Source organism: Stegodyphus dumicola, chromosome 2 (genome assembly GCF_044657685.1).
Source record: "Stegodyphus dumicola isolate Sdum_Otavi_A_Nest chromosome 2, ASM4465768v1".
NCBI lineage: Eukaryota > Metazoa > Arthropoda > Arachnida > Araneae > Eresidae > Stegodyphus > Stegodyphus dumicola.
Window position 1 is genome coordinate 41459030 of NC_140769.1, and position 17299 is coordinate 41476328.

Here is a 17299-nt window from a genome sequence, read left to right on the forward strand (position 1 = left end):
ATGTATTGATGTATGAGTGCTTCGTACAGAATAGAATATGCTTCCTCTAGTTTCAGTATGTGATTCTTTGTGGAAAAGAAATTGAGAAGCTCCTGTTTTGAAATGGCTAATGCATGGGAATGAGAATTGGATGCTATGCAATAATGTTGCAAGAAAAAAAAAAAAGCTCATAATGTTAACAAAATAAATCTCATTTTCTAACATTGATAGGGGCTGCATCCCAGAAAATGTAACGTTTTTTTATATGGTGAAACTAAAGTGGAATTGTTGCCATCAAATTAGATGATGAATTCAGAAAAATGTGATTCTTAAGTAAAAGTTTTAAAAGCAGAATTCGAATCAACGCATCCACAATTGACCAGTCATCAAGGTGTTGTCATCCATCACGACAGTGCTTGCCCTGTATTTTGATGAAACATCGGACAAAGGTTTGAATGTGACTAAAATGTTTTGTGCCACCTTCCATATTCACCAGACCTTGCCTCGTTTGATTTTCATCTTTTCAGGTCCCTTCAATATTTCCTGAATGGCATGGAATTAGTTTCTTTGGAGACTGTCAAACAGCTGATAACTTCTTTACAAATGAACCTAATGACTTTTTTTAAACAAAAAAAAGAAAAAAAAAAAGGATTTTCTCCATTTCCAGAGAGATGACAAAGTCATAGAACAAAATTGTGCTTATGCGATTCATTAAAATTTTTCTTGTACTTCTTCATGAGTATTTATCACCAAAAATTTGCAGAACTTTCTGGATGACCCAATATATGTGACATCTGTGGCAACAGTCAAATTGAGATTGTCTTTCGTAATCTCTTAAGCAATGGTTGTAAAGGTGAGATGAATTAGATCATTTTGGTCATATTTTCATGTTTTGATTATTATTTTATTTTATTTGTCAAATGCCAGTTACATTGGCCATTAGGCCATTAATCTCCTTGCTTGCCAATAGCACTGAAATCTACAAGAGAAATTTGTCAGTGCTTCACACTTGTTCAAATGTTCTGGCGTCATTGGCCATCCACTATTACATAAAACACACAATGGTGAATCAGCTAGTCCAATGCGAAATAAATGATTCTGTAGACAGGCATGTCCCGTCGATAGTCTAAAAGATGCAACCGCAACTGTTCGCAGGTGGTCAGGAACAAAAGCTGGGTTTGATGAGAGAACACTCCAAAGCTTGCCCTCACTAGCCCTAGTGACAAAATCTCTAAAAGTCCTTTGATATGTTAGTGATGTCAGAAGCTTAATGGAATGGAGGCTTTTGGCTTTTGGCACTCGTTTTTGGCTTTTGGAGAACCGTAGCCACTTTTTTCGCAAGCATGTCAGTCAGCCATCTCATTCCCATAAATAGCGCAGTGTGAAAGTACCCATTGAAAAGATATCTTGTGGGAAAGTTCTTTTATGACTTCCTGACACTGTGGAACGCATGTGTTCATACACTCTGGTAAAAGGAGATGGCCTGCATTGCTGAAGTCGAATCAGACAGTACAACAGCCCTCCTGAACGAGATCTGTCTCAATGATAATTGTTGGAGAGCTATCTGAATGGCTTTCAGTTCTCCATCAAAGTGAGTGGAATAAGCCCCTATAGATATGTAGAAACTGAAAAGCTTGCTAAAAGCTCCATCCCCTTGAATCCTATCGGTCAAAGAGCCATCCGTATATACATGTATCCATTCCTCAGCTGGAAAACGTTGCTCAGTTGTTTCCAAAGCTATAGTTCTTATATGCTCCAGACTCATTTCCTTCTTATCAACTTTCATTTCCAGGTCCAACTGCACATCAAAGAAGCTGTAATCCAACCGGATTTAGCAAAAACAGCAGTGCCAGTTTCAGTGTTCTTAAATGATTGTATTGTTCTAGGCAAGAGACACACTGCAGAAAGCCATTTTGTGTCTTCAAATTTCATTGTTTATTATAATTATAATTCCTCCAATGAGGGTTACTTGGTACATGAATAAGTCTCTGGAAAAGGATGAAAGCATTTTTCTGAATCAGGTTTGTCATTGGTTGGTTTGCGGATATCAACTGCATTGCCAGAATTGGAATCAATTTAACAACTCCTGTTGTAAAGTGCAGTGCCTGATTTTGGAAGACCTCCAGACGTTGTATCACATCTCGCATAGCCGAGATCAATATCTCACAGCAATAATGTAGTATTGGTCAAATATACATTTATATGTCGAGTTGAGAGTCTTTCTACCACAACCCCATTTAACACCAGGATAGGTAATCTACGCTAAGGATACGTAGTGCCTTAGCAACTATATGCTCTGCATGCTTTCTCCAGGTTAGGCGCTTGTCAGAAATACAGCCAAGATAGGTGGCACCATCCGTCTGCTGCAAAACCGACTTCTCATACATTAGTCTAGGAGTAAAATGTTATCTGTTGAGAGAGAAAAATTGACAAGTAGTCTTCCCCTGATTAACTCTCATATTATTAGCAGAACACCACTCCTCAAGTCTCTGGAGCGCAGAGTTTAAGATTCGGTTTAAACCATCTTGATCTTATTTTTTAGCTCTGGCCCATACGACAAGATCATCGGTAAAAAGGGCAGCGTTCATGATTCCATCCGATTCTAAGATGTCTGTTAGGTCATTAATAAAAATGTTAAAGAGAATAGGGCTAATAACTGTGCCCTAAGGCAAACCCGTTTCAACTTGTTTATATTTTGAAATGCTGGTGCCATAAGGAGTAGCACAAAAATGTTGGGTCAAGAAATGTTTTAACCAAAGGAACATTTTTCCGCCAATACCGAATGCCTGAAGTTTTTGAACACCCTTTAACCTCCAAACGTTATCATAAGCTGCTTGGAAATCTACGTAAACAGCCAGTACCGAATTTCGTTCATCAAGTGCATCTTTAATCAACTGGCTTAAGAATACAACTTGTTGTCTTGTAAAATGGTAATTTCTAAATCCCGCTTGTTTGGAAGATATTAAACCATTGGTTTCCAAGTACCACTTAAGACAGGAAGCAATCATTCTCTCCATTGTCTTTGATAACACACTAGTTAAAGCAATTGGTCTATAGCTGTCCAAATCCTGCTGTGGTTTGTTCTTTTTAAGAATTGGGATCAAGATGGCCTTTTTCCAGGCAGCAAGAACAGTTGAGTTCCAACTCTTATAGAGCTTCAGGAGGACATTCAGAGTGTTTTCGCCAAAATTCTTTAAAAATTCAATATGGATATTGTCTGGGCCTGAACTTTTTTTACATTTCATTTGTCCAATAGCTCCCAGAAATTCAGAAATAGTATAATTTCTATTAAAAACCAAAGGTCCACAAGAGCTAGAAAAAAAGTTCCCGATAATTGTTTTTCTAAGGATCTTTTGGCTCTTCTTCAGATCGTTTTTTAAACGCTGTCTATTGCAATAAAATGAGTGAAAAGCATCCGCATGACCATATCATCCGTCAGTATTTTTGAACCTACTTTCATGGGTTTTCTTCCCTGAACACTCTCTTCCTTTTTCACTCCATCACAAAATTATAAATCTTTTTTCTGTCCTTTCTATTATCTATATTAGTAATGAAATCATTAAAGCATTTTTTCTTTGCCGCAATAATTTCTTTTCTAAGGATGGCTACACTTCTCCATCTTTGGACGTCCTTAGGATTTTTTTGTTTGTTCAGCAACATTTCAGAATTCAATGGATATTTCCTATAATTCAGTCAATCTATCATTCCAGAAAGCCTTGAACCTTAGTTGTTTACCTCTTGGTATCCACTTCTTTGCGGTTGTCAAAATTAATTCAGAAAAATAAGAGATTGCCTTGTCAATTCAGAAAAATAAGAGAATGCCTTCTCGGTTTAAAAACTTAGATGGCTGGGAAAAGATAGACTCAAGTTCCCAGCAAAAGTTTTCCCACTTCGCCTTCTTAAAATTCCACCTGTTTTTCACTTTATTTACTAAAGGGTAAGAGGTTTGTAATCCAAAACGGGTCGTGATGATACGATGTCCAGAACCAGAACTTCCCTTCTTGCATCCCCAGCTAAATCAGCAGTAGCTAAAATCAGATCGAGATTTGTACAATTTCCATTATACGATAAATAATAAATATAAGAAGGAATATCCATATTCTGGTAGATTAGTTCCAGTCTGGTTGAATTAGTTAGGTCCTCCATTGTCCTCCCGGAATTGTTAGAATCCTTATAATTCCAGTGGGAGCAATGAGCATTAAAATCTCCGCAAAGGATAGTTTTATTATGGAAGGAAAGATCCTGGAAACTTAATTTATTATTGTTCAGTGGGCTATATGAGAGGATAAGTCACTGATAATAATGAATTTGGACGTCAAGTTCTTTTTTATTTTGATTATTATAAAAAAGTCATTTTAGTTATATTTTAAATGGTTTAACATTTATTGAAAATCTAAGATTTTAAGGTTTTGCACATTATTCTTGTATCTGATGTAAATTTAAAGGAAACTAAAAAGATTTTTTTTAAATTAATTTTTAAGTATATTCCTTTTTGATTGGCATGACTGCTTTTATCCATTTGAATTTCCTGTCAGTCAGTAATAATTGTTATTTTGAAATATATTGTTTTGTTTTATTGTTTAATAATTTAAATACAGTCAAAAGTCGTTAATCCGGACTCGTCGTGACTTCGGCGATTCCGGATTATCGATTTTTCCGGATTATAGATCATCAGTTTAAATCTCGTAAGATAGCATGCAGAAATTCTAAAATTAAAAATATGAAACCGTAATTTATGAAATAAAGAACAATTATGATCTAAAGGGTATCAAAATTTGCAAAAAGAAAAAGCTTAATATTTATTTGTTTACTTTATTAAACATTTCTTTCAATGTAAGTTGTTTAAGTTTTGCTTCGTTTCATGTGATAATACTTTCTCTTTAATTCTATTAAACAGACATAATTTCTTGTTCAGTTACAAAGTTCCGCCGTTCAAGTCCTATAATTGCTGTGTCAAGAACACCGACTAATTTGTCAATCGAAATTTTTTTGTTTTCAATAACCTCTGTCACTTTTCTTCGCTATAAACCAGGAACTTGTTTTAAATCATATCAAAGACGGAGCATATCGAGATGAAATACTACATTTGGTAAGGAATTATAAGCCAAATAAAATAAAAACATCTGCGCTGAAGATAAGGATAGTGCTGACAAATCAACTTCCAATTCATTACGCGCCCGCCGCCGAGCAGCGTGAAATTGATAAAGAGATTTCGGATTTCAAAACATACTTTCGCTTTAGATCCTTTACATAATAACAAATATATATCGGAAATTTTATTTGATATAATCGAAAGTTTAAGCTTACTTTTATAAAATTGCTCTTACAGTCTGCAAAAAATAATAAGCCGGATGCAATTCGAAAATTAAGGATCAACATTAACTGAAATCTCAACATTAACTGAAATAGATAATTAGATAATTTTAGCTTATACGTCCATTATACATAAAATACGCACGCGAAAACGTATTCTGCACTTGCGCACACTCATATGCGCAGTCGTAAAAGGTCTTACGCGCACGCGTGAACGCCTCTGCGCATGTGTCAACGTGACGCATGCGCAGAAAGTTTTTAGTTTTTATGTCCGGATTATAGATCATTCCGAATTTTGACTGTATTAGCTTAATGAATGGAAAGTTATGAAAAGAAATGGTAAAATAAGTAATTATACAAATCTAAGTAATAAATGTTATTTAAATATAGCTCTTCATCAGGAAGTCAAAAAACTGCATTGCTCGGAGGGTTAAGCCTAAAATTTAGATATTCCTTTGTCAGGCACATTTGACAGCTTAATTCCTTTTGAAAGCTGTAAGATGATTTGAAAGGAGAAAGATAGAAACAAATGGCAGTATGTCAAAATCATGTCAAATGATTGAAGAGCAATTTTGAATAAAAAAATTGAATAATCCATGTTACTAAATCTTAGAACTATACTGAATAACAAATTCATGCATTTTATCATGTATTATTCTTGAGGTGCACTGCATTGTATTTTATTAATAACTAAAAGCATATGTGGTATTCTTGCATTATCTGCTCAATTTTTCAAATCATTGGCAACTAAACTTTCACCAAACTAACATGCGAAGAACAGTAGCCATTTTAAAAAATGGCAGTGCCCTTAAAATTACATAAACCAGCAAAAGTTAGTCAAATCAAATCAAAGTAGCAGCAATTTAACAAACTTAAAAATGTATCAAAAATCCATAATAAAACAACTTTTTCCCAGTCTTCTATTCATATTCTTAGCAATATGTTTTAAATTTAAAAAAAAAAAAAAAAAAAATCAGAGAATTGCAGAGCAAACTAGTACTGCTGTCCATGTACTACTCACTGGCCTGTTTGAACTTTGAAAAAAAAAAAAGAAAAAAAAAAATTCAGTAAATAGCATAAATGAATTTCATGAAAAGCACGTTCCTATATGCTTTACTACTTGACAAAATGTCATATTTATGAGGAAAAAAGTGCAGCATTTTCTTTAATGCATTCTTAAGTTCATATGATATTGTCCAAACTCTGCTAGTGAAAGCAGTGTAATGCCTGCTTTTCAAAATCAATGCTGTCAAGTGCAAAATTTTATTTTTCCTCAAATAGAATTGGTTTCATTCAAGCAAAAATATATTTGGGTTGCTGTGCATTCACTTTTATGAAAATATTTTCTTGGGACATTTTAAAAATATTTTATTATCTGGAGTATAATCTTTCATTTGAGCTTTTCTGTGTTTAAATTCCTGTGATTTTGCTATTTGGAATTTGAGAATTAAGCTGTTTCAAGCTGTAACTGTCTTTTTTTAATGTTTACCATGACTTGTTTAATGTTTATCCTCAGAAAACTAGGTAATGCTTATGTAATTTATCAATAGTAACAGAGTTTATGAATCATCCAGCATTTCTGTATATTGCTTTTGTCCTATGCAGAGATGTAAACAGCATTTGTCCTATGCAAGTATATTAATTATATGTGGTGTGCTACAAAGCATCGGCTATGTTGCATGCAGTGATCTCTTTTAATGATTGGTTGGAAAATTCATTCATTAAAAAAGTCTCATATTATTTAAAACAGCAAAACCTGGGCTTTAAAGTTACTGTAATTCTCCAAGACAAAGTACTGAAGCCTACACAACATTGCATGTGGAAGTTTTATTTCTGACTCCAAATACCAGTTCCTGAATCCAACCAATGGATCAAGGAATCATAAATCACTTAAGGCCTTTTATGTCAGGCATGTTTACATCTCTGCAAATAAAGCACTATACAAAGGCATTACTAATGGCATTTCAGAAGCAATTAAACATAAGACACTGAGAAATGATTAAACTTGAACAGGAACAAGTGAATTGATCAACTATGAATGCTTGCTAGCATCAGTGCTGACCAGAAGTTGTCAACAGTGTATTTCTGTTGATTGAAAATGAAGCCAAAGAAATCACACAAATTATAAAAGCAGTAGGCAGCAAGAATTATTAAAGAATTAGTGGAGAATGATGATCATGAAATGACAAATGAGGAATCAGATGATTTTATAATGATAGCTGGTGATGAAAGCAGTGATAGTGAAGAAGATAAAGTACTTTAAACATATAAGAAGTTAAATGCATTATTAAAAAAAGTCAGAGGAACTGTCTGATTTTGTAACGGAGACTGACTCGAATCAAGAGAAGACTTTATCAGAGTTGAAAAACTTTGCACTTTTTAGCACGAAACTTTTAATGAGTTGTTTTGAACATTGTCAGAAGCAAAATTCACCAGTCATTTTAAAAAAATAATTCTATCCTGTACCTACTTTTTTACTAGTAATAAAAATCCTTTCAATTAACATTTGTTTCATTTTTCCTTTTTAATTACAATAATGTTTATATTTGTATAAATTGTGTAGACTTTCTTAATTTGAAGTATGCCTAATCTGTTTTTTTTCACATGAAGTTAACTTTGCAGAATGTGATTTTGCCATACATGGACATGTTAACCATACATGACATAACTTCTCTTCGCCATATATGGCATAACCTCTGTGTTTGACAAGGGTTTACTGTATGAAAATGGAAAAGAAAAAATGGGGGGGGTATGAAAATTTTTCAGAACAATTGTTATTTGTACTTTCAGGTATGCACTTGAAAGCATCAGTGAAGGCAAATTCTCTCATAAATCAGATGTATGGAGTTATGGAATTACATTATGGGAAATGTTTTCTTATGGTGAGAATCCAGAAATACCTGGTGTTCCTGATACTGCTTTAAATGAAGCTCTGCAACAAGGTCATCGTCTAGGCATTCCACCTGGCTGTCCAGCTCTTGTTTATTCATTGATGAGAACATGCTGGGAAAAAGATTCTCATGAAAGACCATCATTTTCAGAAATCATCAGGTTATTGCAGAATTTGCACTCTGAATTATGCCCTTGAAACAAAGATTTTATTTGCTGAGTTTAACAGTAGCTTCAAATAAACTGTTGCCAAAAGGTGTGGTTGTGCAAATGTAAGCATGGCAAATTACATTCAGAAATGTGATATTTGTAGAGTGTTTTCAATACTGTTTGTTTTGCAAGTTCCTAAATGATATTTAAAAGTCTGAAACTAATTTGTGTCAATTTGATAGGCATGAAGATGTGTTTCAGATTGGTGATTCAAAGTGTAAATAATCTCTGATTGTTTTTGATGGAAATATTAACTAGAGAATGATTTCATTCCTTCAAATACTACAGTCAAAAGTCTTTAATCCGGACTCGTCGGGACTTCGGCGATTCCGGATTATAGATCATCAGTTTAAATCTGGTAAGATGGCATGCAGAAATTATAAAATTAAAAATATGAAACCGTAATTTATAAAATAATGAGCAATTATGATCTAAAGGGTATCAAAATTTACCAAAAAAGAAGCCTAATATTTATTTGTTTACTTTATTAAACATTTCTTTCAACGCGCGGATGCGTAAAGCATACCTTACGCATAGCCGAAATTAGAAAATTGCAACCAGAAAACTATTTGATTTGTATTCGTGATATTTATAATGACGAGGAATTTGATTTAAATCATATCAAAGACGGAGTACATCGAAATTAAATACTACATTTAGTAAGGAATTATAAGCCGAATAAAATAAAAACATCTGCCCTGAAGATAACGATAGTGTTGACAAATCAACTTCCAGTTCATTGCGCGCCGCGACGTCCCCCCCCCCGCGCAGAGCAGCGTGAAATTGATAAACAGATTTCAGAACGGTTAGAAAAACAAAGAATATGCCTTTATCCATTTTTTGTAGCAATTCGTTTTTTGTTTGATGGACATCGAAACATACTTTCGTTTTCTAGATCCTTTGGGAGCTCCAGCATCGGAAATTCTATTTGACATAATCGAAAGTTCAAGCTTACTTTTAGAAAATTGCTCTTACAGTCTGCAAAAAATAATAAGCCGGATCCAATTCGAAGATTAAAGAACAACGCAATCATCAACATTAACTGAAATAGATAATTTTAGCGTATACCGTCCGTTATATATTAAACGCGCACGCGAAAACGTATTCTGCACTTGCGCAGACGCATATGCGCAGTCGTAAATGTCTTGCGCGCACGAGTAAAACGCCTATGCACATGCGTCAATGCGGCGCATGCGCAGAAAGATTTTAGCTTTGAGGTCCGGATTATAGATCATTCCGGATTATGGGTGTCCGAATTAACGACTTTTGACTGTATATAATTTTGTATATATGGATAAGATTACCCTCCTCTCAATTTGTGGTTATGTTGTCTGAATATAGCTGCCATAATGGAAGAATAGTTGTAAATGTATGTCATTGATGAATCAAAAAATGTGTGCACTGATCATTAACATTTTATGTGAATATATCTTTTTTGTATGTGAAACATTTAGCGTGGTTATTTTTAAAAAGCAAATGTGAATTGGATAGCAGTCATATTTCATAGCTATATGAATTATATGCATTAGATAATGTGTTAACAGTTTTCCATGATAAAAAAAACTATTGCAGGAATTTGTAAATTACTTACTTAGTTTTAAAAATAAGTGGAAGTACTTATTTGTTTAAGAATTTGATTTGTGCTATTTTTTTATAAAGCTGGAGTAAAAAATATGTATATATTATTTTAAAAGTAATAATAAAACTTAAAATTTTTCATGCCAGGAAATATTGTTTCCTAGCCCTGTGTTACTAACCAGTTATCCTAGCCCAGCATTATTAACCAGTTATTATATCAAAGCCCAGTGTGATTCAGTCATCCAGCTAAACAGCCATAGCTACCAAATACATATAATATATATACATATAAATTTCTAAAAAGCATGGGCAATCGGAAGTACATAAAGTAAACTTAAAGTTCACATATCTTTTGAATTCATGGCATAAGTATGCTTTCAGTGTGTGATAATATTCATTATGTGAAACCTCTTAGTAAAAATATAAAAAATCAAAATAACTTAATGGTTTGCAATGAATAAAATTCCCTAGAGTAAATTGTTTTGCATCCTTATTGAAATCTTTTATTAGGGAAGCAGAGAGAATGATGTATAGTTGTGAAATTGTCAAAATTATTTTACTTATACTTTCACAAAAGCAGAAACATAAATTTTAAGCATTGCATGAAATTCAAATTTTGAGAGATATACAGATTTGTGGTTTAGGAGATTGATGAATAGGAATTCAAAACCCTATCTTTCTTTTCATTTTTGAAATCTCAGTGATTAAAATATGCTGTATTTGTACCTGTTATCTCATATTTCAGAATTCCTGAAATATACAATTTAACTGGCTGAGTTATTAAAAGCACTTTGGCCATTAACTTTTTCTTGCAATTCCCATCCTAGAATCTAAGTTTCTTTACAAAAGATGTGTTGTTTGTTTACTATTTATAAATTGCTATTTAAAAACAAAATTAATTTTTGTACATTAAAAGTATTCTTTGACTAGCTAGCATATTAAACAATGCTTTGTCTTAAAGGACATATAACTAGAAACTGCATTTTAACTGATATCTACAAACTGCATTTAAACTAATATATTATCTCATGTGTTTGTGTGTTTATGTGTGTATAATACATGTGGAGTTTTATATTTGTGCTTAAGCGGGATTATTTCTTAATTATAATCGTTTCTTCTTTTTTGGCATATTTTAATAATTCACTTTTAGTCATGAAATGTGTGATGTTAAAGATCAGATGAGCAACAAATCAAACGAGATCAATAAAATTAAGTGTCCATTATTATTTTGGGCCAATAGTATGGTATTGCATGAAAGCTATAAATACAGAAGTATTAACGGTCATTGTTAGCTAATGAATGATAAAGTATGGTGCAGATGTTTAATATGTATGAAGGATGAGGAAACAAATTATGTAAAATTTTAGTAAATCAAATATTTCATACCAATTTAAATAAAACTGTTAAGTATGATTTGATTACATTAGAAATTGTATTGGATATATGCTGTTTTATTTCTACTGCTGTTTATTTTCAATCATTAATGATGTCATCCATTATGTAATTGTTATCATAGTGACATTTTATCGTACTAACTGTAAAAGAGGATTATCATATCAAAATTACAAATGATTCTCTAGAAAACAAGCAGTTGTATAAATATGTAATTCACAGTAACTTAATTATATATTCATGAGAAAAATGTAAATGTATAATAAGCTTTTTTTTTTTTTTTTTTTTTTTTTTTTGTTGTTGTTGTTGTTGTTGATATAGTTTTAAACATTTTTTCAACAAACAGATTATGCATCTTATTTTTTTTTTTTTTTTTACACTCTGCTTAAAAATATTTTCTGTTTTTTTATCATATTTTTACTTCCTTGTATGAAGTAAAGGAAGTACTGTAATCACGAAAAATTCCAAGTACCATACATATTTCAATGAAAATATCCATTTTAACCACTGTCATATGCAATTTAACAATGTTTTTGCTTGATATCTGTACATTAGGACAGAATAAAGGACTCTTTTTTTCCCCAAACGAATTATAATACTGATTTAAAATGGATTCAGAAGAGATTTTTTTCATGGTGAATGTATCTTGCATAACTCAAAAACAAGTAGCTTCAGAACATTTTGAAATTTTGTATATAGGACTGCTATAATATGTAGTTGTGCACCTCCCTCTTTGGTTGCATTCGGTTGCACCAATGTATATATATATATATTCAGCTCAGTGAGCTCAGCTTTTTTAATTCTTATATTTTGGTAAATTGCGCATTTTTTGCTTTAAAAATGATTGAATTATGTTGTTCGTATCTTACGGTTAAAGTTTTTATGCCTTTTAGTTAACCTGCATGCAATTACAGTAGAATTATCAACAAAAATTTTAATTGTAAAAGTTATTCTTTAAATTGTTTTAACTGTATTTATGTTTTATATTTTTCAATTTTTAATAAAAATATTTAAAAGTTTTATTATTTTTGCCTTGCTGCGAAATGAGAACTGAATTAATCGAATGAGAAATGAGATTCGAGAAAGTAATTGTAAATAAAATGCAGGAAAAAATGTGTATAATTTAATATTCCCTACAAGGAAGTCATGTGATGTACACATCAGATTTTTAAAAATATTAAACATCACAAGAACTGTATTAGTTGGAGAGGGGGATATTTCTTTATTCCTGGAGATGTGTCAGTTTATCTTAGTTTCTTGAAATTTAGTTAAATTTCATTTGTTTACATGAAAAATCAAAATTATTTTTAAATTTGTATGGGGATAAAGATATATTTCATATGCAAATGCGTTAAGATCATGATGTAGGATTCGCTGCAAATTCAAATCTATGACTTGAATGTATCTTATAATTGTTTTTCAATAAGTTTTAAAAATCATGCATGTAAAAGTTAAAAATGTAATTCAGAAGATTTTTAATTTTCAAGTAACATTAAAAATTGTAAATTCTATTCTATTATGCCTTTTATGATTATGTGTTCATTTTCTCCTTTTTAAATTTGCACTGTGTATAAAGCAGCTTTTATATTCACATAATATTAAAGAAGCAAACTAACATACATATCATTTCATTAAAATATCGCACCCATCTCATTTTTATTAAAATTAACCACATTGACTGTCAATTTTAGTGGTGCAAGATGCATGCTTTTGAAAATAACATTTCTCATGCCAATAATAGTCTGTAATATGTTAAAAAACAGTCTTATATTACAAGGGCCCTAAGTATTTCTGTGCCAGCTCCGTGTAGATAGTGAGGTGACCCAAAAGAAAACTTAAAATACACCTTTTGTTTTAACAACTACTACTAAATGAATCACTGCTGATTGTGGAAACTCGCACAAATATCAAAGTAAAGTTTCAATACATAAAATATGCAATTAACATTGCAAAGTCCTACAGTAATTTTTGGCTCAGGCCTTCTAAATACAGCTATTGAAAGGCTAATTCAGTAACTTTAAGAGCTAATTCAGTAACTCATTAATAAGCTAATTCAGTAACTTTAAGAGCTGGTCAAAAATAGTGCAAAAGTTCAGTTGATCACTTCCAAAAGCTCTCTCCTAACTTCTAGAACTCTATGCATTAGCTAATTACCATCCTGGTAGAAGCTGACAAAAGTAGAAGTGACAGTAAAGATAATAAGGCAATGGGTTAATAAACATAAACCCATTCTGTGTAATCTTATGGTGTTTCTAGCTGCATTCTAAAACGTGATTCGGAGCCAGATTTAGACTTGATAAGGCCCTAAGCTATTTGAGATTATAGGGCCCTTTATAAGTCTGTTATAACATATTTTAATACTATTTATTCTATATTTTAATTTGGGGGGGGGGCCTTGAGCTATAGCTTGTGTAGCTTATACATAAATCCAGCCCTGATGTGATGTCAGCTTGAATATTATTTTACTTCCTGTTGCTATTGATAGATTTGTCATGTATAAAGTTTTCTATTTTGTGTTACTGTAAATATTTATCATAAAATATGTACTTAATATTTTTCGTTCTTAAATAAAGATGTTGTAGCTTTCTTTCATGCACTTAGAAGGTCATGCAGGTGAATTTATGTGGTGAAGTAGGATTAAAGCTGGAACTCATATATAATTTTTAGATGATATTAATTAATTGTCTATTTATCTTGTGCGGTGCAATTTATGTTTGATGTTACTGGGGAATTATATTTATCATCCCTCTCATTAAAGAAATAGGATCAAATTCCAATGCCATTGATAAAAAATAATGTAATTTTTTAATACATTTCCTTTATGCTGCAAAGGAAAAAGTATTTGTATGTTTAATAAATAGTGAAGATTGTATATTATGGATATGTGATATATACACTGTTTTTGTGTTACATACCTGTCTTCTTATTAGCTTCTAAAAGGGAAAAAACATAGAGTGGATTTCCACATAATAAGTGCAAAGTGTCTAGCATATAAGTGTAAAATATACTTTTAGAAACTGTGGTATTATATACATAATATAATTTTCAAGCATTTTTCTTCATATTTCATATATTCATTAATTTTATCTATCATTTTTTTAATATTTCTTAAAAACTAAGTAATATATGTACAAATATTCATTTCATCTAGTCACAAAAGTTGTCAATAAAAGTGTGTATCATTCATATTTCATTTGTCCTAACCATTATGCTATTGCTGTGATTGAACTACCTCATCAGGTTTTAAGAATGCTTCAAAAGATGTAGTAATTATTGGTGAGTCTGATGTTCAAATATGAGTTCTGCAGTCAAATACAGAGAACATTTTCTGAATATATATCACAAATTTAATAAGAGATCTATTTTCAAGCACAGAATTGTTTTGTTTATTATGTATTAAAATGCTGTAAATTTCATAAAATCTGTGATGTAGAAACTATATATTTTCGTGCTCAATAAAGTGATGTTAAGAAAACAAAAATGCAAGTTTTTAATATTAGAAATTTTTCATTACTTATTTCACAGTACATATTTTCAGGTAACAGCAAGAGGAATAATTTTGATTTTAAAATTGGCATTTTTGTAGATACTTGTAGATTTTTTACAAAGCTCCCTTACATCAAGCACCTTAAAAGTAAATCAAATCTCATTCTTGAGGCTATACACAGCAACCAGAAATTAGCACTAACCTCAGCACTCCTCAAGATATAGTACCGAACTATTAAAAAAATTCACTGTGTGGTGTCTCTGAAGCTTAAAAACTACCAAACATATAGAGGAGAACATTCAGGTAGCATAAAAACTGTTTCTTCTAAGTACTATATGACATAGATACCACATAATTCCAATTAGTTCATCAACAAATTGTATGCTATGCATGCTGGATAGTTTTGATTAACTAATTATGGCTAATTGATTCCTGTGTCTTTAAATGCTTTGAAAAGAAAACATTTTCCTATGCTTTGTATATATATATATATATCTTAAACAGCTTGCAGTTTGTTTCCAATGCATGTATTTTTAATTCTCTAAGTATGTTATGATATTCTGACTTGCATATTAAAGCACTGGTATCGTTGGAATTACTTTTAAATTAGTTGAACTTTATCTGGCAAATAGCGAATTTTTTTTACATATCATGAATTCTTGCCTTAAGTTTAACTATTTTCCTGGGTCATGAAAATTCGCTAGTTTAGTGCTTTTTTCCAAAAAAGGAAAATATAAATCAGACCGTAGTGCCTACCGACAAATATGCCTTCTTTCTACTTGGGGAAAAGTTTTAGATAAACTACTAACACAAAGACTCACATACTTCCTCTTGAATAATAAATTATTACATGAGTACCAATTTGGATTTACGCCGAATAAAGGAACAGTGGATACATTGGACAATCTTATAACCATCATTAAAGGAAATTATGGCTCGAAATTTGCAAACTTGGTGAAATTTCTCTGGATGTGATGTATGCTTTTAGTAATCTTTGGTGGCCAGGTCTACTCATCGCCACACTGCAAAATTTTAATTGTCTAGCAAATTTCCATAATTTACTGAATAATTATCTATGAAAGAGGTGGTGTCAATGTTATTAAACATTATTGCAAAGACGCATCTCAAGAATCTAATTTAGGTCCAGTTTTGTGGAACATTGTGGCTGCATTAAAGTTAGACTTAGAAAATGATGTCCCTCTTCAAGCATATGCCAATGTCTTTATCGTCATTGTTAGTGGTAGAAACAGAACATACATGGAAAGAAAAGCGAAGAAAGCATTAGAGAGAATATAGAAAAAAGAAGTGATAAATAGAAACTTAGTTTTAATAGCATGAAACAAAATGGTAGCATTTCTTAAAAAATTAAATCCACCAAGATTACGATGGAAAAATGTCCCTACTCAAAAAAATGATATATTAAAATATCTAGAGTTCGTTCTTGATAAGAAATTAACATAGATTTCATTTCGCATTCTCGGAAATGCGAAATCAAACTGACGCAGCTGTAAACTATTAAAATCATCCTATGACGCACGATTGGAGATTTAGAGGGAAAATATGGAAAGAAATATACTTAAGAGCAATTGCAAGAATAATATTATACGGTTTCCCTGTATGGGTAGCATTATAGCGGCAGGCTAAGAGCAACAAATAAGCTGCTACAAATTCAAAGAATAGCTATTACTACATATAACTGAAGCGTTTTGTATTACACCAACAACTGCTCTTCAAGTTGTTGGAGCTCTTCCATTAGATATTAAAGCAGAACAGGAGTCGGAGATATTTCTTCTCTTTCACTTTCAAGAGGACTGCATTGTAAATAATTAAATATACCAAGTTCTGCAGTAGAAGTCCCAAAATTAAACAAACGCCCAGCTCAATCCACATAAATCGTGTGGCATATGAATATTCCCAAAGAAAAGGAAATAGAAATTTTTACAGAGGGATCAAAGATTCAAGGTAAAGTTGGAGCCGCAATTATAGCTTACGAAGATAAACAAGATATAATATGTAAAAAATTAGACTAAATGATTCAAACACAGTTTACCAAGCTTTGAAGGAAAACTTTTTATGGATAAATGCCTTTGTCGGAAGTAATAAGTCACAGTATGCGAGAATCATAATGTAATCACAAGATACAGGTAGCCAAAGTATTTAAAAGGCGTTATGTTCCACGAAGAAAGCATTTTTACTTATTCAAACTCTTCAAGAAATAATAAATATGGAAATTAATATTCATCCTATTAGCCTTAATTGGATACGGGGACTTATACATATAATAGGGAATGGAGCTACTGATACAGCAGCTATGGAAGTCACATTAAAAGGTATTATTGATATCAGTCTTCCTATTTAAGGATTAACAAACAAGAAAAAAATTTCTTAACAAGGTTTAATAAATGGCAAAGAAGATGGAATGAGGCAGATACAGAAAGATCAACTTATATT

The 17299-nt window shown here is 31.8% G+C and overlaps 1 protein-coding gene across 1 annotated transcript in view; it reads left to right on the forward strand.

The window, feature by feature from the left end:
- hop (tyrosine-protein kinase hopscotch) overlaps positions 1–11947 on the forward strand; it is a 99284-nt gene extending 87337 nt beyond the window's left edge. Inside the window, exon 17 of the mRNA XM_085810621.1 lies at positions 8083–11947. Coding sequence (XP_085666747.1) covers positions 8083–8380 — 298 coding nt within the window. The 3' untranslated portion in view covers positions 8381–11947. The remainder of the gene's footprint in view (positions 1–8082) is intronic.
- The last annotated feature ends 5352 nt before the right edge of the window (positions 11948–17299 follow it).